The sequence below is a fragment of the Simochromis diagramma genome, unplaced genomic scaffold, assembly GCF_900408965.1.
Source record: "Simochromis diagramma unplaced genomic scaffold, fSimDia1.1 OVJJ01000321.1, whole genome shotgun sequence".
Taxonomy (NCBI): Eukaryota; Metazoa; Chordata; class Actinopteri; order Cichliformes; family Cichlidae; genus Simochromis; species Simochromis diagramma.
In genome coordinates this window covers 4,911,636-4,935,651 of record NW_024386772.1, presented here as the reverse complement: position 1 = coordinate 4,935,651, position 24,016 = coordinate 4,911,636, and the positions used below count along the sequence as shown (strand labels likewise).

The window sequence follows — 24,016 nt, the reverse complement described above, 5'->3', positions numbered from 1 at the left end:
TACTGACAGAGATTTCTTCCTGTTAAAAGGGAGTTTTTCTTTCCCACTGTTGCACAGTTCTTGCTCATAGGGGGCTGATTGTTGGACTTCTCCAATACTTTAGGTTTGATGTTAAAATATTTATTTACACAGCGCCAACAGAAAACCACAACAATCATATGACCTTCTATGAGCAAGCGCTTTGGCGACAATAGGAAGGAAAAACTCCCTTTTAACAGGAAGAAACCTTCAGCAGAACCAGGCTCAGGGAGGGGCGGGGCCATCTGCCGTGACCGACTCGGGTGAGTTACAAGGTCTTCACCTTATAATATAAAGCACCATGATCTGACTGTTGTTGTGAATTGGCACCATATAAATAAACTTGAACTGAACTGAACTGAATTGAATGATGGATTCCAAACTCCTTTCCTTTTATATCTTCAGATGTTGTAAAAACATTACAACCCTGACTTGAAAGCACGCTACATGATATTATTTAAAGATTGGTGTGGTCTAACAACTCATTGACTTCACAGTTAATGTGATCCCACTATAACAAGGTTCCTAGTTTTCATTCATGGTAGAAGCCTTTACATAATATTATCATAATCACTAATAGATTTTGGGGTTTTGTTTTTTATTTAAAACATCTTTTTATAAACTGAAGTTCTCAACAAGTGGAAACGTTGACATGTTTGTGAGACTAAATGAAGTGCACAGCGTGGAAAAAATAATTCTCTGGGGATCATGTGTTGTACCAAAGTTCATTAACATACTGTATCAGTGTGGACTGAAATGCTGCACCGAAACACCGGGCAACAAACCACACCGCAGTGTGGCTAAAAGATTTGAAACATTTGTACTGAACCAGCCTCTGTGTCTGGGCCTCCTTGTCATCATCTGGAAACAATCAAGTAATCGTCTTCAATAAGGAGAAAAAAATGAAAGAAAATTATAAATCTGACAAGTCCCAAATGTGTCTCACTTCCCTTCAGCAACTCAATTAACCCTCTGTGGTGCATTTAAAGTTTACGTCGGATCTCAAGACAATCCTGGAAGGAAAAAGGTCATCTTGTGAAAATATTTTGGTGAAAATGAGAAAGAGAATTCAGAAGCATATTTAATACTGTACAATCAAATGGGGGATAAAAGATTGGTATATGGGGAAATATCCAATAAATGTAAGAATGGAAAGGAGGAAATGAAACATAAAGAACAAGGGATTTATGTGGGATTAATGGGTCCTGCGAGTGTAGACCTCCCCAGAGGTAAGAATTTAATTCCTTTTCATCAATCCAGACCTCTTTTCTTCTCTCAGTCCACATCTAAAACTCTCTTTATCTGGCAATTTCATATTTTTCTACTTCCAGCATCTGTCATCACTCTTACTCTGACCTGTTCTCTTATTGTGACCTAGCTTCTTCTCAGTAAAGACAATGATTAGCATGAGACGGAATGACTTACTGCACTGTCACAGAGCAGATCATGAGCTTCAATCAGCCTGCTGTTAGCTTGAAGTCCCTCATATATTTATGTATCCAAAGATTTAAGATTAACACTGGAGAAGAGAGTGGTGATGTTGATGGGAGGGGCTGAGAGTAAGAAGATAAACAGAAAAATAAATCTGCCATTTCCTTATAGGACATTTTGCTCCTCCTAATGATACCACTGTGTTATCTTCTTTCAACGAACGGAACATCCAGTTGAGTCAGACTGAAACAAGATAGAGACTCAAATATACGTCAGACTTGAAGCCTGATGTTATCGGTTTCCTCTAAACCGCCAACAGCAGCCAGAAAAAGACTCCCAGCAAAAGTGTTTCACACAATAGAGCAAACTGTCACAGTGAACAAACACTGACACAGCACCGTGTTCATGATGCCTCCACTGGTGGATTGATGGATACTGATATCAATGCAAGTGGAGTCCGGACAGAGCCTTAAAGTGTAACCTTTGGTAACAGCACCCCATAGTGGCAGCTGGTGTTGCTCATTCCTAAATCACAGCTGGGCCATTGTAATATGTGCATTTTATCAAGCACATCTGTATTAAATCAGAGAGAGGACAATTAACAAATATAAATATGTTAATCCAACCCGTGTAGTTTGGGTTTTATTTAAGCAGTTTCTGCCATACTAACATAAAGACCTAAATGTGAATGACATGAAAATTCAAGTCCCCAAACGTTATGATAGTGCTTTTTTTAAAATCCATGTTTATTTTTTTATTTTTTTATTATTTATTTTGATGCCCACAATTCAAAAAGGTGTTTTCACAGTCATTTTGTGAACCTTCACAGAGAGCTCAGTTCTTTTTTCGGGACCCTAGTCTCTATAACATCTCTGTTAGAAATGTGAAATGTGTTAGAAATGTGGTCAGAAGACTCGGATAGTAATTCATGCATCCTTTGCTTTCTTAAAAATCTCTTATTCATCATTGGCACCTGGGAAAAACAGACACAGAGATGAGCAAAAACAACAAAGAGATCCAAAGAAGATGAGGACAGGGGTGGGAAGCCATATATGTTAGCACAGCCATGTCTCTCCATATTCATGATTTGCGTTTTGCCCAAATTACATTATTTTTGTTATTCATAAAACCTGCATTTAAAGTTTAATCATGGATGACAGCTCAGCTGTCAGCCTTGTTCAGAAATAGATATAAGTGACCTTCGAGGATAAATGTGAACTACCTACACAAAAACTGATCAAACTAAAAATTTTAATTGATCATTACAGTCTGTAATAGGAAGACACGTTACAATCACCATGTCTCCATGTGTGAATGAACAGGACAGAGTGCTGGGCTGCTCCGACAGCTGGTATCTGCTTCTGTCTTCTTGTTTAAAAAACAACAACAAAACAGACTTAGATCAGGTTTTGTGTAGGTGTTTCATATTTATCAGAACACATGGAATGTGAATATTCGCAATGCCTTTAAATTTTCTTTACATGTGTGGTTACATTCTCTTCTTTTCACCGGCATCAGTAGCAGTAGTATAACCTCAACTGTGTGGGAACCTCATGAACTAAGAAAATATGACTCCACTCATTAAAGAAAAAAACAAAAAAGGAAAATGGGAAAAAAGGAAAAATGTTTAAATATGCATTCAGGTGAACTGACCCTTTAATGACCTCTCCTGCTTAATGAAGCTTTGTCTCCATTCTGAAGGTCCAGAACTAATGAAAGACACTAGAGGGCAGCCAATACTCATCTATAAACCTTTCAGCCTGGGTCTGGACTGTCTGTCGCCTGCAGCTCCACATTCAAGCTGAATTATACTGTGAAATAGGATTACGTGTCAAGCAATGCAATGATTGAGCACAATTGTTGGAGTTTGCCAGGAGAGAGGAATAAAAAGGAAAATACACAAACACAAATTCCTATTTGTCATGCTGATGTGAGTCATGTGTGAAACAACATTAAGATAAGTCGATCCTGGATGTCAAATGATGGGTATCTTAGCATCCACAATGCTTCTTCTTTTTTTTCATATGAGTAAAAAATAGCAGCAGCTCTCCCCAGAGAGTATACAGGCTGAGTTATGGCTCCATAATTATGTGCAGGAGTGAAAGTGTGCGTATAAATGAACGTGCTGCGTTTTAAAAAGGAGTTTTATTATGGTTGCTGTTTCTTCAGATTGTAGGCTGGGGGAGCCGATCTCCCTTTATAGGTTATGTTTCCTCTCCCAAAGACCCGGCTCATACCTAGGGTAACTGAAGAGGCTTGCTTGAATTATACAGAGGCACGTTTAGCGTTTAAAATAAATCCAATAAAAAAGGGAGACAGATCAAGAAACCTCCTCAGTTGATGAGCTCATTCCCACCTTCCATCAGCATTTCCTGCATCATAATGAGCAGCAAATCTGTATGTGTGCACACAGGCAGATGGCTGGACTAGAGCGGCTGTCTTAAAGAATTTATTTTTGCCCTAACTGTTTGAAGTTTCAGTCACACTAGATTGACAGGGCTTCCTCTCCTCCAGTGACCCCCCAGGTGTTACCTAGCTCCTTTAGGGGTCAGGTCCCACAGAATGCATCCAGTTGAGCCAATTAACCCCATGAACTGAGATCAATAAACCCTTTTATTGTTGCACACGACACCATATGCATTATTAGCAGGTAGTAAAATAACATTAACAAAGGGTTTAAATGGCTAAATCCGAGATAAAACAACACAGATATAAAAAGTTCTGACCTAGTGACAAAAAGATATAGAGCAGGTCTTCCTCTGGTGCTGCAGTGTGTGTAAAGATACAGGGAGGACAGCTCACGTAAAGCTCATCTATAAGTGCAATTAAGCAGAAATCGAGCCGCTGGGAGCCAGGGGACCTGTGTAGTGATATCACGCATTTCAGTCCATTAACCTGCTTCTAATGAACTGAGTGTTATTGGGGAAAACTCTTTATTAATCACACCGGACTGAGGTGACGGTCACTGGTTCATCGTGTACGTCAATACCCTTCAGCAGGGCTCCAGTTCGGTGTCCTTTGGGGAGGACAAACAATCTGACGATACCGTGTATGATGTGACAACGTGTGTGAGGATCAAATGCATTCTAGGAGATCCACAGCTCAGCATTAACCTCCTCAGTTACCATATGACAAGAGTTGTTTTTGTTGTGACAAGTGCAGTGTGAAAAAAGATCCAGTCTTTCCCAATCAATGATTTTCACCCACCCACAGTGATGATTATATTTAATGACAGGGTTGCTGGTGAGAAATACCCACAGAGTTGTCAGTGAATTAGTAATGCCGACTGCTGTAGGCTAAAAAACTCATGTCAGAAATACTCACAAGGGAATGGAAAACACTCAAGCCCTCACACAAGTGGGACAGATGTTTATTGGTGTGTAACTACTGGATATTTAGGTTTATTGTAACTTATTTAATTATATGTTGGATCAACTGAGTAAAGAGAAGGTAACTGAAAGAGGGAGATGCTAGAGAGGTGGGAAGAAAGTGAGATAAGGGAGGGGGTAAGAGAGGGAAACAGAGATTGGAGACTGGAGAAAGAGGGGGACAGGCACAAACACATGGGTAGGGGAAGGGAGTGAGGTAGAGGCAGAGTGAGAGAGAGAGAGAGAGAGAGAGAACTGTTAAAACGTCTGTTTGCTCTTGCCAGTCTCAGCATCGCTCAGTTTCTGCAGGAGGCTGCAGCTCCATCCCTCCAGGATCTCCACTGGCACCAGTGACCAGATATGATCTACCCACCACCCTGTGCACCCGTTTAACTCTGAGCCGGAATCGCTTCATTTTTGCATGGATGATAACAGCCTTCCGCATGTTCATGGATTTCTCACACCATATGTAATCTGACTCAAACACGGGATTGGTGAGAAAAAAAGAAAAGACAGTAGAGTATCACTCCAAGTGGTTTCCTACGGTTTTTAGGTCTGTGGAAACAGCACTTTAGTCAGGCATGGGCATGGGACCGTGCGCCAGCCGAATGGGACCGGGTGCAGTAGGAAGAGCATCTTCCTGAAGGAGGAAAAGCCCGTCTTCGGGAGTTTGTTGTTCTTACCATTAACAATTTATATTCTTTTTTTCTTTTTCTTTTTTTCCTGCCGGGGCAGGGGACTGTGGGTTTTACGCGCCGGAATGATGCGTCCCAACCGAGGCTTCATCCTGCTCCTCCTCAACGGAACCGCTTGTTTGGTAAGAAAAGAGTGGGAGTGTGCAAAAAGAAAAAAGAAAAAAGTCACACCGGGGTCTTTATGCATCTTTCTCCGAATTACCTCTAAATACCTTCTGCGTCAGAATATACCGTAGAGTACAAACTTCCAAACTCCGTGATATACGCTAATTAAAGGGGAAATGTTTGCGCAGACGTGCGTGGATAGCAACTGACAGCTTAGATTAATTTGATGGAAATGATAAATTACGAGACGTGCAGGTCATTTGTGCTTCTTACAAAGATGCAGAGATAATCCTCGACTGCTGCACGACAGCACTGTGCTGACCGCAAACCAAATTCTGCTGATGTCTGGTTTGTTTTTGTTTTTTGTATCACTAGTAATTGTTAAGACAATAACATTCACTCTGACCCCGCTCGTCTCGGGTACGCCGGGCGCAGTGTCACTATTCTCGGGGGACACTCGTGCTGGCAGCGTGCGGAGCGCACCGTGCCATCGGTGTTTGTCACATATCTGTTTTACTCTGTGCGTCTTTGGAGCCGCTTCAGTCCTCAGCTCTGTAACACTGTCAACAAACACTACATGGCCATTAAAAAGTTACAGTGTTACAAATTTATGATTTACTCTATCAATTGAACTCCAAAATATCAAACGCAAAACTGTGAATCAACTGAGGAAAAGTTTATTTAACCTTCCGTGAAAACCAGGCGTTATAAAAATGCATTATACACAAGATATAAGCCACATTTCAGCACTCTTTAAATTATGGCTTTGATTTGATATAAGCTGTAGCACCTTTACACTACAGGGCCATGCCCCAAGGTTCTTGTGTGTGAAACGGTACAGCAGAATCAGCAAGACAAAAGCTTGAATACTTTTTCATGTGAAAGATCCACAGAAAGATAAAAGCGCTGGTTTGTTTTTGTAGTCTTTGCTGTGAGAGCTCTTACCTTATTGAACGATGTGATTAAAGACTGAATTTATACAGTAGGTGAGGAGAAATTTACGAGATCTAATTCAGCAAATTAATGCTAAATTGATTCATACACAACACTCCTGCCAATGGATATGTAAACACTGAAGTTTCTGTAGCTTAAATAATACTTCCAGCATTGCATAACCTTACAATTTAATTTGGATCACCCACTCCTCTTTCATGTGCGCTTCTAGATTTATTAAAAAGCAGCCTTTAATGAGAAGTCAGCTCTTAAATCGCATGAGAAAACTTGAAAACATCCTTCTGTTTGGAAACCCCTAGGCTAAGGGGAGCTCAGTCATCTCAGGGCCCAGGGAATGAGCCAGATCCAAAAAAAAAAAACAAAAAAACATGAGTGACTGAAATACTGAAGTGAGGTTGAGTGGCTGTTCAACCCGTCTGTGACGGCATTCCTTCAAGGATGACCTTGTGGTTTTCATATTAAGGTATTATTCAGATACTCAGAATAAAGTGATAGCTCTTTTGAGGATCTGAGGTCTAACAGACATTGGTTTTAAGTGACTTAACAGACTCAGTGATATTCTTGGCTGAGACGGAGCTCTTTCAACGGATTCTTCTGTTCTCTGTGAAATATGAGACCACACGCTGTCTTAAAATATGGGGGACGAGTGCCTTTTCAGCTGTTGTATAACTAGATACAAGAGTGGGGATAATAGGCTTAACACTCACTTGTTGTTTTGGTTCTGGAAGCGTTTTGTGAGCTGCAGGGCCGCAGCCTATTGTAACCCAGAAGATCTGTGGCTAAATGATAATGACATTAATTAGAGCCTTTTTTTCCCCCTCTCGCCAGACCATGTATCTATGAAAAACGTACACGGCATCCCTCAGCAGGGAATCATGGGTAATTCATTAGCCCTGTGACATTGATAAATTATGGAGCAATTAATAAATTAAGTAACTTTTTATTAAGTAATGGAGCAGTGATTAATAATTAAATGAGCCTGCTATGCATTAAAAATTTGATTTGGATGATTTCTGTTGTAATAGCGCTGCAATTTTCAGAGAGGGTTCAGTCTCAAGGGATCTTTTGCAAATGGCTACTAATACAGACGACTATTAACACAAGGTGCCACTCTGGTTGTTGTTTATGTGATGAATGATGTGTTTCAAATGTTAATTATTCCCTGAATTTGAATGAAGGGTTATGAATAATAAAAGCCATCTCAGTTGTATAATTGACTGCTTGAGAAATTATGTTTATTTTTGGCAGCAGTTGGAGTTATTTTTCGTCAGTGAAGCTCAGCAATCTGACTGCATTTGTTTCACTAAACTAAATCGCTAGAGTGAATTTTCTCAAGATAGTCTATTGAATACTTAGGATGAAAGTGAGTCAGCTCTAATGTGAAAATGTTTCGTTTTGGAAGGGCAAATAGACAGGTAAGAATGTAAGAATGAAAGAAAAGAGATGGAATGAACCAAGATATTGGTGCTAAAAAAGGAGTCAGCTAAACATCTGCCTCAGAGGTTTATACCCCTAATTGACAGTCATCACAGATTCTGTGTGATTTTCACAGAATTACACATGTTAATCCACTTGTAATTACAAACGCAGCCGTGTGGATGAACCAGGGTTGATGGGATGAAATCTCAGACCAGCCAGTGAAACCTGGGAGGAGTGAGGTCAACGAGATGTGCAGCTCTCTCTTTCAACAATCTTAAGAACTATCAATAAAGGAATGAAGTGTCCTCGAAAAGGGCATTGAACTCTGATACTCCGGTGAGCTGCAGAATTTCTTCTCTGCAATTGTTTGAAGAACCTTGTGCTTTTAAATGCATTACTCGTATTCAACATGGCACATTTGTGTTATTTTAGACTTGAAAATGCAAACCTAACTATAATTTTACTGACAAGGAGAATTTCGTCTCTACAGTTCAGTAAATGGAGATATTCAAAATGAGCTTTTTGTTAAGTAATTTTGTGCTGTAACCTTCATGTATTAAAAATCTCTGGGGGAACGTAGGCTTGACTATTTGTGAATCACAGATGCTCTTTCTCACCAGATTTTTATGGAAAGGGTAGCCCCAGGTAGCCTTTCTGTGGCCGTGAGAGACAGAACCGCTTTATGCTCACACTGATTGCTTTCTGCACAGATGAAGACACTGGCCATCATGCTTGATAACTGAATTTCACTTCTGTAGCTGAGCACCGAATGTCACTTTTTACAAATTGAATTTCTGTGGAGACATTCACACATATTTCAAGGTCTACATGCCACACCGTTCCCTCTGCGTGTAAGTAATTTAAAAAAAAAAAAGAAAAGAAAAGAAAAGAAAATGTGACACTTTGAAGAATTCACACTGGGAAATTGGGAAGTAGTGCTGTTCTGTTTTCTCTTTCTTAACTTTTACTCACACCCTCCATTTGACTTTGCCATCAGCAAGGAAACACTCACTCAAGACGGCGCATCAATTAATAACAAATTGTGCTGTTACATTTAAAGCTGGAGAGCCAAAATCACTTCTGTGACAAAGACAAGATTTTACATCACAGAAGCATAACAGCACAAAAACTGAGACAACAAAAGACATTAAATCCAGGCAGCATTTGCTGTGTCTGAAACAGCAGAAGACAGCATGGTGCGACAAACGCACTCTGTGCAAACCTGAAGATTTGTGCGTGTAGTTAAAGAGCAGAGGCTGCCTGACGCTAATTCTAACCACATCAGACTCCTCTCTCCATTCTGGCCTGTCACAAACTCTTAGATTCATGTTTCTTAGATACCTGTCCTCCTAGCAGGGTCACTGACCTTGTCCACCCAGATACGTACCACCTCATCTTGCGAAACAAATAGAAGAAAACTCAGTCCGATGCTGCACACATTGCATGTAGCCACAAACGTGCACAGCCGCACCAGACCGAGCACAGTTTTTTTCAGCCTTCCCGCTCTCGTCCTCTTTGCCATCGGTGTTGCAATCGGCACGTCAGAGCTTATAAACTTTCACTCTGCGCCTCACATCCCACGCAGATGCTGGAAACACAAAAACTCATTCATAATTGTCAAATTTCTATCATAAGGGAAGGTCGGCTCTGTATCCATGCAAGCCGAGCAGTCTACTGTGCTGAGGGTATGTGCCGTATAGTTATGAATGTCATAACTGGGTGATGTGAAGAGGAAAATGATCATCTCATTGTATCTTTATCATCAGCAGGAGAAAATGCGCATCATGTTTTATCCATCAACGTAGAGGAAAATGACAATTCAGGTCATACCCTTCAAGCAAGCAGTAATTAAATAACCAGAAAAGTTTACTCAAATATCTAAACTTCAGTATCAATAGGAGTCTTTTTTATTCAGGAAACTAAAAATCTAATGGACTTGTAGATAATAGTGTTTTTAGGCTTAACCACTTCCACATAATTCTTAATTCTGGGGTAATGATAGGAAGATAAGTTAAACAATATCCCCTTGTTACTGATGAAAACAACATTTCGAGTTTATTGTTATTACAGCATCAATCAGCTTCAGCGTTTATTTACATGAGCTTCTGGATCTAGCACTATTTGTATTTTTTCCAGATAATTTTGTAAAAAATATGCAGAGTACTTTATCTTTGCTAAGATTAGTGTCTTTTTATTAATAATGCATTTAGAAAAGTAATTGGTTTTCTCAGATAATTTAGGCATCCTTGAATATGGCTTAAATTTGATGTGTTTGCTTTTTGATTCTTATTCTCTTCTCGTCACTTTACCCTGTGTGGATCTGGCACTATTTTCCTCTTTGTTTCATTCGAACAAATTAAACAGCTAGGAGCAGTCGCGGAACATATAAACAACATATGACGCAGCAGCGGATGAGCAGTGCTGGACAATCTTTGTAGCCTATTGCCTGCAGGGTAAAACGGCTTGAGTTATGAACATGCACAGCATGTAGGACCCCAGAGGTGCACCTCCTCCACCACCCCCAACCACCCAGTGAGCCCCTCCCACAGGCTCCAGGCAGCCCCATAGCAGAGACCCAGACAGACAGAGAGAAAGCACACACCCTGACACACTGACAGCCCTTCATATTGAAGCGCCAAGCTGTCCTCAGACAGAATACGTTGTCTCCTCAAAACCAGCACAATTTACTGTGGCATTGCTTTCTAGGAGACTGCAGGGAAGACAGAGCAGACCCTGAAAGAATATCTGTAGGTTTGTCTACTGGTTCAGATAGTGAAGTGTGGATTACAGTGCACAGCTTAAAGAAAAATGACTCGTTGCCTCGGGTATAATGAGTGGGTGTAACTCCCCTGGGGAGCCAGATAAAGATGCGCATGACTTTAGCACAAAGGAATAACTAAGGATGGGAAAATCCATAACCGACATTTTAATTTCACAGAGCTTCTGCCTGAGCTAACAATAGTCAAAGTTGTTTGAATGTTTTCTGAAAATACAAACTGTTATAGGAAGTATCAATATAAAGTGAAGCTTTCATTGTTTTAAAATCTGTAGGCATCTCAGCAATAGTGGAAAAGGCAATATGGGACCAGGGGATTTGGGTTTATTTGAAAGGGGAACACTAGGCTGTCAGTGTAGTTTAACACTGAAGAAAACCAAAGCTTTCATGCTGACCTCATCATGGTGTTGCTTGAGCTGCCAGACCAGACTGAAACCAGTGTGCAGAAGCCCATTAATATTCTCATTTCTCTCAAAATCTGTAAACAGTCTGTTCTGCATGACTGACCATCTAGTATGCAGTTTACCAGCGTGCCGACCAGTGACGGTACAGTGATTTTCGGGGTCAGAGTGGTGCACATCTCCAGACAAGGCCTGCTGAGAGTCTATACATGGGGTTTCCAATTATAGGAAATGCACAGCCACGGGAATGCAGGAATAAATGGATAATGGGAATGTTTATGCAAAGCACATTGATTTCTGATTTTTTATTACATTGCTACATGAAACATCAATTTGAGGAGTTACACAGATCACACAAGCCATCTCAAAAGTGACACCTAAATGTCTATTAACTGCTTAAGCTAAGGTAGCTTAATTAATCTATCCATTTTTTCAATAAAAGAAACCAAAATTGATTTTTAGAGAGCGTTATCATGGTCAAATTATTTATATTTTATATTTACCATTTTGTAGTTGCAGGACACTACATTAATGTTAACAACTGTCATTTGAGCAAGATATTATGTAAGAATGGTTTAAAAAAATGATAAAAAATGATGGTTAAATGTTCAAATATGCAAATCATATTGAAGTAATGCACATACTTTTCCAAAACAGACATTTAAACATTGAACAAAGCCAGGTTCCCAATTCTTCTTGGCACATTAGAGTCAAAGGGTTTCATAGAGGTGCCTTTGGCAATTTCCTTTCATCACTTCATAAATCTAAAAATGCTCTCAGTTATCACTATGGTTGTAGGAATAAAATGTACCATGAAGCAGGCTCTTAATGATAAAAAAAAATGAACAAAACAAGAAAATTATCTTCATAGATAGATAGAATAAAGCTCTATCTACAGGGCTACTTTACCTATAGCATCTCTCCTTTAGAAACTGAATCGTGTTTCTGTTCCTCTGGTGACATTTCCAGATTGTGTCCAGTCCAGCTGAGATGGACTGCAGAGTGTCAAATGTCTTACAAGCAAGCACTTGTGATCACGTTTCCCCTTCCTGCTTACATTTGGTTTAATCAGTTAAAACACTGAAAAGTCTAAATTCAGCTAGAAGACTGCTGAGACGGCTGGAACTTCAGACATCCAAGTGTCTGACCTGTTTGTCATATGTAAATGAGGTTTACATACTCACTTTAGCAGCTTTATGTGTATGCCACTCGTAATGCCAGACAGAACCTCAAAGCAGTCGGCTAGGCATGCGCATTTACCATGCTAATGTGAACACATCTAGCCCACGTATAAATTAAATGACAGTGACCCAACATATTCTCAGTTCAACCACAGCTGTCCGCTAATGAGAGAATCCCAAGATTCAGTACCTTTTTAGAGCTACTATAAGTGTAAAAGGAGCCCATTCACACAGTTACACACTTTCTCAGCTGGGAGTTGCACAACTAAACCATTGTCTGATTTGGCCACTCAGCACCTCTCCACTGAAGCAATTTAACAGCCTCCCTCGGGAGCATATTAATGGTGGTTGTGCAGGAATGACAAAATTATTTTCATTTATATGGTTTCAAAAATTAACAGAAACTCTGTCACACTGTATCAGACAACAGCCCTTAATAAAAAAGGGCATTTAACTGAGGGTTTTATGCCTCCATGAGACAATCCTGCAGTCCTCCCAGCCTTTACCAGACAGGTATGACTACTGTAGCAGTGGCTTTAATCAGCTGAGTCTCCCAGCCCTTGCTTTGGTCCCCACTCTGTGGGGAATAACTGGGGAGAAACCATCCCCTGCTGCCACTTTCCATCCTCCCTCGCACTGCCAACTTGTCGATATCTTATAATGTAAAAATTTGATAGCCAATTCAGAGTCTAGCTTCAGTCTGAGCATACAAAATGAGCCCAAGTCCTCTGGGACCACACAAGTGAACGTGTCCAAAATGGGCTGGAAAAAAGAAGGGTGGAGGATGCAGAAAGACAGAGTATGTTAGAAAAAATAGTTTCGAATAAAAAACTATTCAGTGTGTTGAGTTTGTTCACGTACCTCAGATCTTAGTTCCAGTGACCCCAGAGAAGCTGGAGTAAATTATTCATTAAGAGTCAAATGGCTTGTTTCTTGTGAAATTACCTTTCTCTCGCTCACCTCTTCTTGGATCTACACTAGCTAGAAGAATAATTAGTTATAAGGGCACAGCCATTTTCAGACTTTAATCATGTAACAGAGAAATCTCCTGCAGTGAGCATATTACATCTGGAGATGGGGAAAGGAGGCGCGGGTGGGGCGTGGGTAAGGTGGTAGTGTGGATGAAGCATTGACTAACACTTAAGAAATCTGAGCTGCCTCGGTCTTTAATTAAAAATTGATGTCATATTAGAGATGAATATTTCAACTCAACAGCCAGAGGAAAGTGGAGTGCTTATTGAACTTGTCAGCTCTGCAGGACAAGCACATGCTTAAGCCCCATCGGGTGGCCCCCACTGAAGGATTCAATCAATAAGTTTACTCTTTTCCAGCTCATGCATTCATATAACACGCAAAGATACATATGTAAGCTGTATGTCAAAAAACTGACACACTACATTCAGCTCAGGTGTCCCAACAAAAGCTTCACATAAACCCTATGATGAACACTACCATGGCAATGCCATTTTAGCTAATAAGGCAATCCATTGCAATATTATCATTCATTTTGACTGTTTGTTTCCCACTGATTGCATTTTTATTACATTTTGGTCCCTCCATTATAAAACATCTAATTCTTGAGCTGCAGAATGTGCCACTGTGTTCATGAGATCTGATGCTCAGCAGCAAGTGTACAGTCAATGGGATTTGAAGTGGTTTTAATGGGAACAAGTACATGCTGTGACCGAAAACAAAGCCTGAAGATCAGTGAGAGAAAAACGCACTGAAAACGCAACAAATTCTCATCTCAAAACGTAACATACGACGGCATATGACAAATTGTTGGTATGTTACGCAGTCGGAAGCATGAGGAATGAAGCTACACATGTACATTCATTTTAGTTTCTCATCATTAATCGCTTTGGAAAACACTATCTAATATGATTAGGGATAAGATTATGATTAGGATTAAGGTTAGGCCTGGAATACACGGCTGGAACTTGTGTTACCGCCGGGAGTGTCATTCTATTGGATTCCATTCGCAATACGGCGCGTATCATGTCGACATGGAAGATTACCTTTCGCGTTCCTATGGGATGTCTCGGGACGTGACAAATCGTCGGTATGTTACACGCTGGGAATGAGAACGGTCTCGAAAACCAAGACAGTCTGCTGAAAGACAATAAGACGGGCGTAGTTAATGTAGTTTTGTTGCTACAACTCCTTTTTACAACAGTAGTTGATTTAATTATTTGATTTTTTGTTTTGAAAAAAATATCAGCAAAGCTACAAAACAGAAGAAAATGCCAAATCCTCATTGAGAAGGAAAAAAAATCTGAAGTTGATTACCTAATCTGTTCACAATAGAGATGTGAAATCCACGTATCTCTTCATCTGTGAAGTATATTTTGCAGGATATCTCCAACAGTCACAAGTTACGTCAGAATGTGTAGACTACTTCTTAGAAACAGTGGTCTATCACCAGTCCCTTACTTCTGTGAGTTATGGTGGAGATTTTACTTAAGTCACCCTATGATCTCTGCGCTATATTATGGCAACAGAGTGTTTCTGTCACCAGGGGAAAGGGGTTAAAATGGTGTACCTGTCACAGTAACAGGCTGATTATTGCCTGTGGAGCAGCCAGGCTTCTGAGGATCGCTCCCCTACCATACGTCCTGCTGCTAGAGAGGCTTGGGGCCTGTGCTCACTGAGGCTGAATGACTCACAATTACCACAGCGACAGAGCCCGCAGCCACCTCCCATCCTCTCCAGCCGTTTCACTGACTCACTTAGTGCACATGACAAATGACAAAATCACCCCGAACCTCCACCCCCTCACTAAGACCCGACTGCCCATCGCCCACACTTTGCATACAGTATTAAAGCTGGGATACATCTTGCCAAGCTTCATGAAACAAAACAAACTTACTCTGAGAGAAACTTCTTCTGGTTTTTCAAAGCAACATTACACTATGTTACAATATATGGCTGGTTTATGTTGTATATTTTAGGATGACCTAGTGAACAATAAGACTTTGGTATAGTGGCTACAGCCCTGCAACAAGTGCACATTTTCTAACTCTTTAAAACACTTCTTAAAATTTTATGAAACTGATCATTAAAAAAGGCAAGGTACTCACAGTACATCATCATCTGTTAGATTAGATTATAAATCTGAAAGCAAGTGGCTTATTTAAATACCCAAAGCAGATGGCATTTAGTGCTGGATTGTTAACAAAACAATGTTTTTGTTTCCCAAATATAAAAACATTCCCCTAAATTGAAGGAAAACGAAACTAATTTCAGTTATTCTACAATATCTTAAATCACAAGCTTCCTGTACTTTCATAGTTGAATGCAAAGGGGATAAGAATTGTAGCACTGCAATGTCATGTGCTACCATATAATGTGTGACTTCATTTACCTTTAAGATACATCATTCAACAGTGAAACCACAAACAGTAGTATCCATTTACCGCCAAAAACACAACTCCAGTTAAAGGCATTGTGTTTGGACTGGTGCTCAGAGTGTGTTCTGTTACTCTAGTAATCATTGTCGCTCTAACTCAGGTTTTCTTCAGAGCCAAATTAAGCTTATTCTTCCATTTGCCTTTGACAATGATGCTGTACACTGGATCTGACACTTCCAGCAGTGCCAGACATTTAAATCTTCTGTTTAACAATAGCACAGCGTTTACTTCATCTCTACTCCTGCAGCCCAGCCTCTCTGACTCCCTAATGAAGACTGTGCAAAAGAGGGAAGGAGGAGGGATACTTTGCTTAATGTGTAAGCTACAACAAAGCATGTTGCAATATGTTTCTGCTCAGATACGAGCACTGGCACCATCTGAGAATTGCTGGCAAAGTGATGAGGATCTTAAAACAAATGGGCAGTTTCATAGAAACTGTAGGACACCGCAGGGGCTCTTGAGTGCTATCTGGGGAGGCAGGCAGATTGCTACCCTCTGTGCCCAGCAGCCATGGGCTCACTGAAGAAGAGAAATCAAACACAAACTAGTCCTTCAATAGGAGCCATGGGTAATGGTATGTCATCAAAGTCATCCTGTCCAGCCTCAACTTTCTGGTCTAAAAAGAAAAAATGAGAGAAAAAGAAAAAAAAAAAAACAAAGATATGTTTGAAAAGATTAAAATCAATAAGTCTAAGCGCTTTTGAATTTTGGTTCATTATTAATGAGTTTGGGATTCTCAAAGAAGCTATCTGTTTCAAGAGGAAGGAGTCTTTGTCAGGACTGTTATCGGCCCCCGTGGGGAGACTGAAGGATCTAAGCGGCAGTGTAGCGTAGCAGCAGACAGGTAACTAGAGCAGAGGGCATCTGGCCTGTAACAGCCCCATGGGAATAAAGCCAGATTAAGGGAAAAATGGTGTCCTCTCATCTGAGTCCACACACCAGACCACAACCACATCAGTGGGAATCCTTTCAAGACAGTTGAAATGCGATACACGTTGTTATGAAAGGAAATACATGTTTTTAGAGAGACAGAAGAATCAATATCACTGACTAACTGCAGAGCAAGTGAACAAATCTGAGTGAGCTTGAAAAACCTGCATAAAATGGAATAAAAATGAGTCAGACTTAATAATCCTGACTAAGCCTGTATAAGGAAGCCCTGGCAGTCAAGACAGTAGATGGATCAGAGCACAGACAGAGATCCATGCATTATGCATCATTGTAAAATCTCTCTGGGTAGAACGCACTCACACACACGCACGCACACACATACACAAACTTACCCCAGCGCTCGCATTTGCATCACTTATTGTTTGCATTTACCACAACTCAAAATTCACAGACGATGTGAGTGTGTGTTCCTTACTGTCAGATCCAAAGGACACAACAATTCTGGATACCTCCATGGCACATTAGACAGAAGCTACCTGTTAATAGATCATTACCATTGAATAATTACCCATTACTTTGCAAGCACATTCACACACTCATCACAAAGCTACTGCTGAGCACAGCAGCACTATGTTATCTCCCTCCTTCCTCTTCCCCTCCCTTCAGTTGATGTTAACATCTGACAGCTTTGTGTGTCTGCCGATACAGATTTTTTCTTTAATTAAAACACTGGCAGTCTTAATTGGACATTACACTTTATTCTCAGGCCCTCCCGTTTGCCCACCTCCCCACCCTCAAACACTTTGATCCTCCAACCAAATGTTTTGAGGCCATAACAGCTTCCCCATGCACTCATACCAGAGTGCTTAAAAAGCAAAAAGCTCACTTTAAAAAAAGAAACATAGCTTTGTCTCTACTTTCCACTGACATTTTTCCTTTAGGATTTTAATACAAGGCAGAAAAAAATCTTTCCAGGTGGATTATCTTGCAATTTAGTTCTGGCGAAAATTAATTAATTAATTCTCAACTTGGAAAAAATACTTTATAGCAGTTAGTATGAAGGCAAATACTTGTGCAAAAACTCCACTGATTGTTGTAAGAAACAACTTCAGGACACATTTCCTGATTGCAGCTCTTCAAATCCTTTGCAGAAAAATATCCACTTTCACAAATATTGATTAAACTGTACAAGAACACAGGAGTCGCACATGCCACGTGAATTCATTTATGACGTGGATTTTGTGTTTGAAGCTGTTCTTTGATCCCTCTGGCCTCCCAAGTAGCTGATGGAGCCTAGTGAGCTTAGGGAATTACACTGCCTCTGTGAGAAGGTGACATAAGGGAGTATTTCTTTCTCAGCCAAGGTAAACAAAAGATTTTAATAATAGCACTACGTGTAAAGTTATATAAATATATATAAATAAAACATTGATAGAATGTCAGTTAAAATCTCTCGAGGTATGAACAGTAAATTAAGTATTGATCAAACTGTTAATTTGGTTTCTGTCTACATTTTTTTCTACCTTGCTAATAATTGCTTCTACCTTTTTTTTTTCTCCGTTTACCTTCTCTGATCCCCTCCTCCACAATACTCTCCAGGTGGCACTGAGTCAAGAAGATGACTCCTCAAACTCCAAGAGCTCCTCAGATGACTCCTCCCAGACAGTGGGCCTCCTGGGCGGGCAGGCTTCGCTCTCACCCCTGAGCCGCTGGATGCTACACAGTAAAAGCAGAGCTGCTAACGCCACCTCTCTGGAGCTGCCCTACCACTCTCCAGTCCCTTTCTCAAAGCAGGAGTTTTCAAAACAGGAGTTCTGGGAGATGTTGGGCAGTGATCTGCTCAAACCCGACGCCTCGAACCCCAGGGTCAAACGCCGACCAATTGTTAAAACCGGCAAGTTCAAGAAGATGTTTGGCTGGGGAGACTTCTATTCCAATATCAAGACAGTAAGGCTTAACCTGCTAATCACCGGCAAGATTGTGGATCACGGTAACGGCACATTCAGCGTCTACTTTCGACACAACTCCACAGGCCAGGGCAACATCTCAGTCAGCCTGGTACCACCTGTCAAGGCAGTAGAGTTTGACCTGGAGCGCCAGAGTGTGGTCTACCCCAAGGACTCCAAGATCTTCAACTGCCGCGTAGACTATGAGAAGGTGGATCGCCAAAAACGCACCTCGTTGTGCAACTATGACCCATCCAAGACCTGTTTCCAGGAGCAGATCCAGAGCCACGTGTCCTGGATTTGCTCCAAGCCTTTCAAGGTCATCTGTATCTATATTTCCTTCTACAGTACGGACTACCGCCTGGTGCAGAAGGTCTGCCCGGACTACAACTACCATAACGAGATGCCCTACCTGCCTTCGGGCTAGAGGACCTGTAGGCGGGGAGGAGAGGCAGGAGGAGAGAGGAAAAGGGGGATGAGTGGGAGTGACTGCAACTCGTGAGGAGGAAACCAAGGCTGTGAATGTCATAGCGGCAGCGAGACACTTTAAAAAAACCTCTCTGTAGCCTGACTGTTGTAAGATGTATAAACATATATGCAAAACATAAAGTACAGTATGCAGATAATGAGGCATTCGGAATGCTTAACTGCAGTATTCATTAACTGGACTGGTAGGGAAAAATCAAATACCGCCAACTTGCACATTCTTACCTCAGACCAGTTTCTATATGCCAACTTCTCGCCAGCTATTTCTCTCTTCCATTAAGTCATCTGTTAATGTTGTCTTAACGTCCTTTTAAACACCCTTTACAAAATTCTTCTTTTTCAAAGTCACAACGCAGTATTGTATCTTTGATATGATCCACTGGAGAGCTGAAGCAAAATCCAACTTTATAAATATGGTTAAGTTCCGCACTGACTGAAACATACCACAGGGAACATAAATCATTTTTTTCTCATAAAGAGAAGATGAATGTAAAGTGTAACCAACCATAGGACCATTCAGGTTACACTCTCAGTCTTTTTAAAGGGCATATATTTAATGTGAGGGAACGTCCACCCCCAGAACAATGTTTAAAGTCCCATCTGCATTCTCTGATGCAGCCACCCTACCGTATCACTGATGTGTAGTCTTTACCTGCAAAATCTAATCATAATATATCCTTCAGTTACATTACCCCAGTTCAATAAAAGAGAAATAGGAGGTGGAGAGAGGAAAAATAATAAAATTTACCAAAAAAAAAGAAAAAAAAAAGAAAAGAAATTGCTCATTAAAGATTCAGGACTGGGGCTTAAGACAAGTTCAGTGTGAGGAAAATAACTAGATTCTGCATAGTGATAAAATTGGCCCTTCACTCTTAAGAGAGAAGGTAGGGGAGTGAAAGACGGGGAGATTCGGTGTGCTCTTTTAATTAAAGTGGAGAAGGAGACGTAGAGTATGCAGCGCCTTCTATTGTCCCCTCTGTATGAAAAAGATTACATTTTGTTGCCGTCAGGATTCCTGATTTCACGCCTTGATAACTTTGACTGTGTGAGGGAGATTGCTCTCTCACGACAAATACTGTGTTCACTAAAGTCAGCCCGTTATCATGAATAAATGAAAATATTATCATAATAATTACATGTAATTTAATCTCCTTTAGAACTAATTATGGTTTCAATGAGAGGGCAAAATGTATTCCTGAAAATCAAGTCAGCGGGTAGGAGGATAAGAGGACGTTCAAAGGGATTGCTGTGTTTTTGTATGGCGGCAGCAGCCAAAGCTCAGCCCAGAATTAACTGCTCTCATTAAGATAAATGGCCACTGGCTGGCCCATCTCATGTTACTCTCACAAACAATATCAGTGGAGAGCAGCCACAATGGAGCTATGAATTAAATAGGGTGACATGTTGTGTGCTGAGAGGTTACCACTGTCCTGTTTATGAGGACACAATGCCTTCTTGGTTCATTAACGATGAACAGTCACAAGACAGGTGTGAAGAGTCATTAAACAGTGATATAAGATAACCAGTTTGATGCTAATGTACTGTGACATCAGTGATGTAGCCAGATCTGTGCACACACACGTGTGACTGCAACTGCACAGCAATCTCGCAAGTGGACCCAAGCAGCAGTAAAGTCACCATGAAGCCGTCCTCCTGTGGGGGGTAGCATAAGGCCAGACATAAATGCATCGCTCTGGCTGCGCTTTATGAGCTTGGAGAGCAAGAGTAGGAGGTTAAAAAAAAATTCGTCAGCTAACGATAGTAACAACGAGCTGTACATCTGCACGTCAGAGCTGGATTTTTAGTTTAGAGTGGGGTGATTCTTCTCTATATGCAACACACAACCTGTGGCCCGGAGCAAATGTCAGCTGTGCACAAGCATGTCTGCAGGTGACAGATAGCTACACCACCCGCAGCCATTATAAATGGTGTTCATCTGTCTGAGTCAAACCTCTGTCTCCTTCTGCATGTTATTGTTTTATCTAAGCACATATTTCATAAATGCTTGGATGCCCTGCTTGTTGACAGCACACTTATCTGTCTGCTGTGCCTCTTATTCCATATGTTTCACAATCAACAATCACTGAAGGGATTTCCCTAAAGAGGCTCAATCAATCAGAGTTCCAACTATGTGAAAGCAAGCAGAGGCAGATTTTGATTCAGCCACATCACAGTTACAGTCTGAGCTTCTTCTTCTTCTTCTTTTTTTTGGAAAGCATTCACAGAATCCCAGTGGAACATTCAAAACAGGTTTGACAACAACTCAAACTATAGACCTGATACTTGTCTGAAAGTATACTTGTTGTCTTAAAGTCCTTTTCCTTGACTGGAGGAAGTTTCACCAGTTTAAAGTACATCCAGCAGCATGAAAGAACCACTGCCTTCTGCTCTGTTCATCCATTTCCTCACCCACCAGCTCTCTCTGCCCCTCTCCTCTCCAGACACCCGCATGTTACTCAGCCATGTGCCCCGCCGTCTTCATGCTGTTGTCTACTCCCCACGTGTGACCTGGCTGACTGGCTTCAGCCTCTGTACCCTCCCTTATCCTGAAGTTGAACCCTGCTGCGGGTAGTTCCTCACTACTGCCCTGCCTGCCCTCCAGCACACTGTGCTGAGCTGAGCTGGCTAATCTCTGCGAGCTTAGTGTCGAGCCAAGTGAACATCGGCAGCGAGAACTCCTGTCTCCCCTCTATCTGTTTCTCTCTATAGTTATATCCCATCAAACAAATGCGTGCGCACACACAGTCTTAAGATGTGCTGGTTTAAGTATTTTCTTCTCTGCTGTTCAAAGCAGAGTTCTTACATAAACCCCTGGAATGTGAGGACGTGAAATCTCTTCGAGAGCACGCCATTGTAGTGCCCATCACAGATACGGCCCAGTAACCTTGATATTCCTCTCCTCGTGTCCCGCAGGGCATCTGGAGAGAAGTTGGATACTCATATATGAAGGAATCAAACTGGTCAACATGAGCCCTCAACACTGTACCATTATAGAAAATATCAAGGACACATGTTGGGCTACCCACTGAGAAGAAGCTCCTCACTCTGCTCCTTACCGATCCTCTGACATCTACAGCAATACTCTCACAGAGACTCCACCCTCTCCGCCTCTCCGGGGCGAGATAAAGAAAGGCTGCTTGGCAAAGCTGAAGAGAAAGTCATGTCGCTATGGGACGGTGTTGTTGGTGGCAGCAGCCTTATTGTTGACCCACCTGGTGCCAACAGATGTGGATTTTTTGGCCTTAGAGACTGCAAGACAACACTGATCCACACGACAAACATTAGTAACAAATTCAGACTGTCAAAAAAATAAATATACATATAAATAAATGGATAAATAACTAAATAAATATATATATATATATATATATATACATATATATATATAAAGAATAAGAGTCCTCAGATCTGAATAAAGTTGTATTTAAATGTGGGTCATGAAGTGAAGGTTGTCTGTTTTACCTTTTTGTTGCTCATGGTTTTGTCATGTGGATGATATACTGTATGGATGAAATGATGGAATTTAATGTGGTTTTCAACATTTTAAAAATCAATAAAGTACACAGAAGTACTTGAGCCACTTCAGTTGTAGAGAAACAGGCTCCGGCATTAATATCTGGTTGTACTCTGTGTGTAGGAAGAGTGTGTCAACAATGCTGAAGTCTCTATTTTCTTGTATTTGCATACCCATACTGTGTGCCAAAGGCAAAGAAAAGATGTGACAAAGAATTTTGCCAAGGGCTCTTGCAGATTTATATGCAGAGAGAGAGAAAGAGGAAGAGGAAAAGAGAGTAAGGAGGAAAATGGGGTTGAGAGAGACCAAGGAAATATTTCAACTGGAGTGATGCATGAACATAACTTCATCCCCTAATTAGCCTCCTCTTTCGTTTTCCCCCCTCTCGTCTCTTTCGCTCTCAATTTCTTTGTTGTGCGTCTTCGCACTCCTCTTTCATTTTAAAATACAACTGACGTTACATTCATTCTACTTCTTAATTAAATCCCAGAGAACTGTTAATGAGGAGACAGGTTCAAATATTCGGCTCACAACATCCCTTTAAACACAATCGATTAAGGCATGGCTAGCGGCAAAGCCAGGCCCTCCACCCCATTCCCTCCTCACCTCTATGTTCCCATAAAAGAGCTGTGTGCCTCAGGATAACCTTGCCAGAAAGAATGAAAGGGAAGCAAATAAGTCAATGTGGATAGAAAAGAATAGCAACCTTATTTGAGAAGAAAGCAGCAATTGAGGTTAATTTTAAAACTTTGAGCAGAATACCGGGCCAAACAAGCACATGGACACATATGCGGCAGGATGTGCACGGACATATACGGGATGGAAAATTCAGGCAACAGTCACTGATAATACATATCAAAATTTTAGAACAAGTACAGATATTTTAGTTGTCTAAAGAGAAAAAAACATCAAGAGTATTGCTTCTCAAAGAGGAAAGGGCATTTGAGCATGAGTAATGAGAAACTGGACGATAGTCAATTGAGAAAATAACTAGTCGCGGCACAGGGAGGTGGGAGAAGGCGTGCAAAGCTTAAAATGATAAATAGACAACCAGAAAATAACCTTGAGTTATGAAAACGTGTGTCTGGGGGGAAAGAAAAAACCCAGACAAAATATGAAACAAGAGACCAGGAATGAAGACAACGGGGAACGGCACACTTTGTTTTGAATAACAAGACTATCAGGTCTGCAATTTTATCCTGTGGAGTAACAATTATGAGTCATTTTACTTCATGACCGGTTACATCACAAAGTGTAGTATAAGTGTAGTAATATCCACTCTGCTAGTGGATATTGCACCTTACGACATCATCCCTTACTAACAGTGTTGACAGAGCCGAAGCTCAGGCAGGACACGCTCATTTCTTCACACTTTGAAATTATCAACAGGGATTAGATTAGTATACACGCATGCTGATACA

At 40.9% G+C, this 24,016-nt stretch overlaps 1 protein-coding gene across 1 annotated transcript; it reads left to right on the top strand.

Annotated features, from left to right (window-relative positions):
* Nucleotides 1-4,969: 4,969 nt before the first annotated feature.
* Nucleotides 4,970-22,694, top strand: LOC120741465 (neurexophilin-1). Its single transcript, XM_040044401.1, has 2 exons — nucleotides 4,970-5,634; nucleotides 18,249-22,694. Exons 1-2 carry the CDS (start codon nucleotides 5,578-5,580, stop codon nucleotides 19,020-19,022), a joined length of 831 nt encoding a protein of 276 aa, XP_039900335.1. The 5' UTR covers nucleotides 4,970-5,577; the 3' UTR covers nucleotides 19,023-22,694.
* Nucleotides 22,695-24,016: the final 1,322 nt, after the last annotated feature.

Bases quoted from the DNA above. Each gene is read 5' to 3' on its own strand.
- LOC120741465 (XM_040044401.1), top strand. From the start codon at position 5,578: ATGATGCGTCCCAACCGAGGCTTCATCCTGCTCCTCCTCAACGGAACC. The intron at 5,635-18,248 runs GTAAGAAAAGAG...AATACTCTCCAG, and splicing joins TCAACGGAACCGCTTGTTTG to GTGGCACTGAGTCAAGAAGA.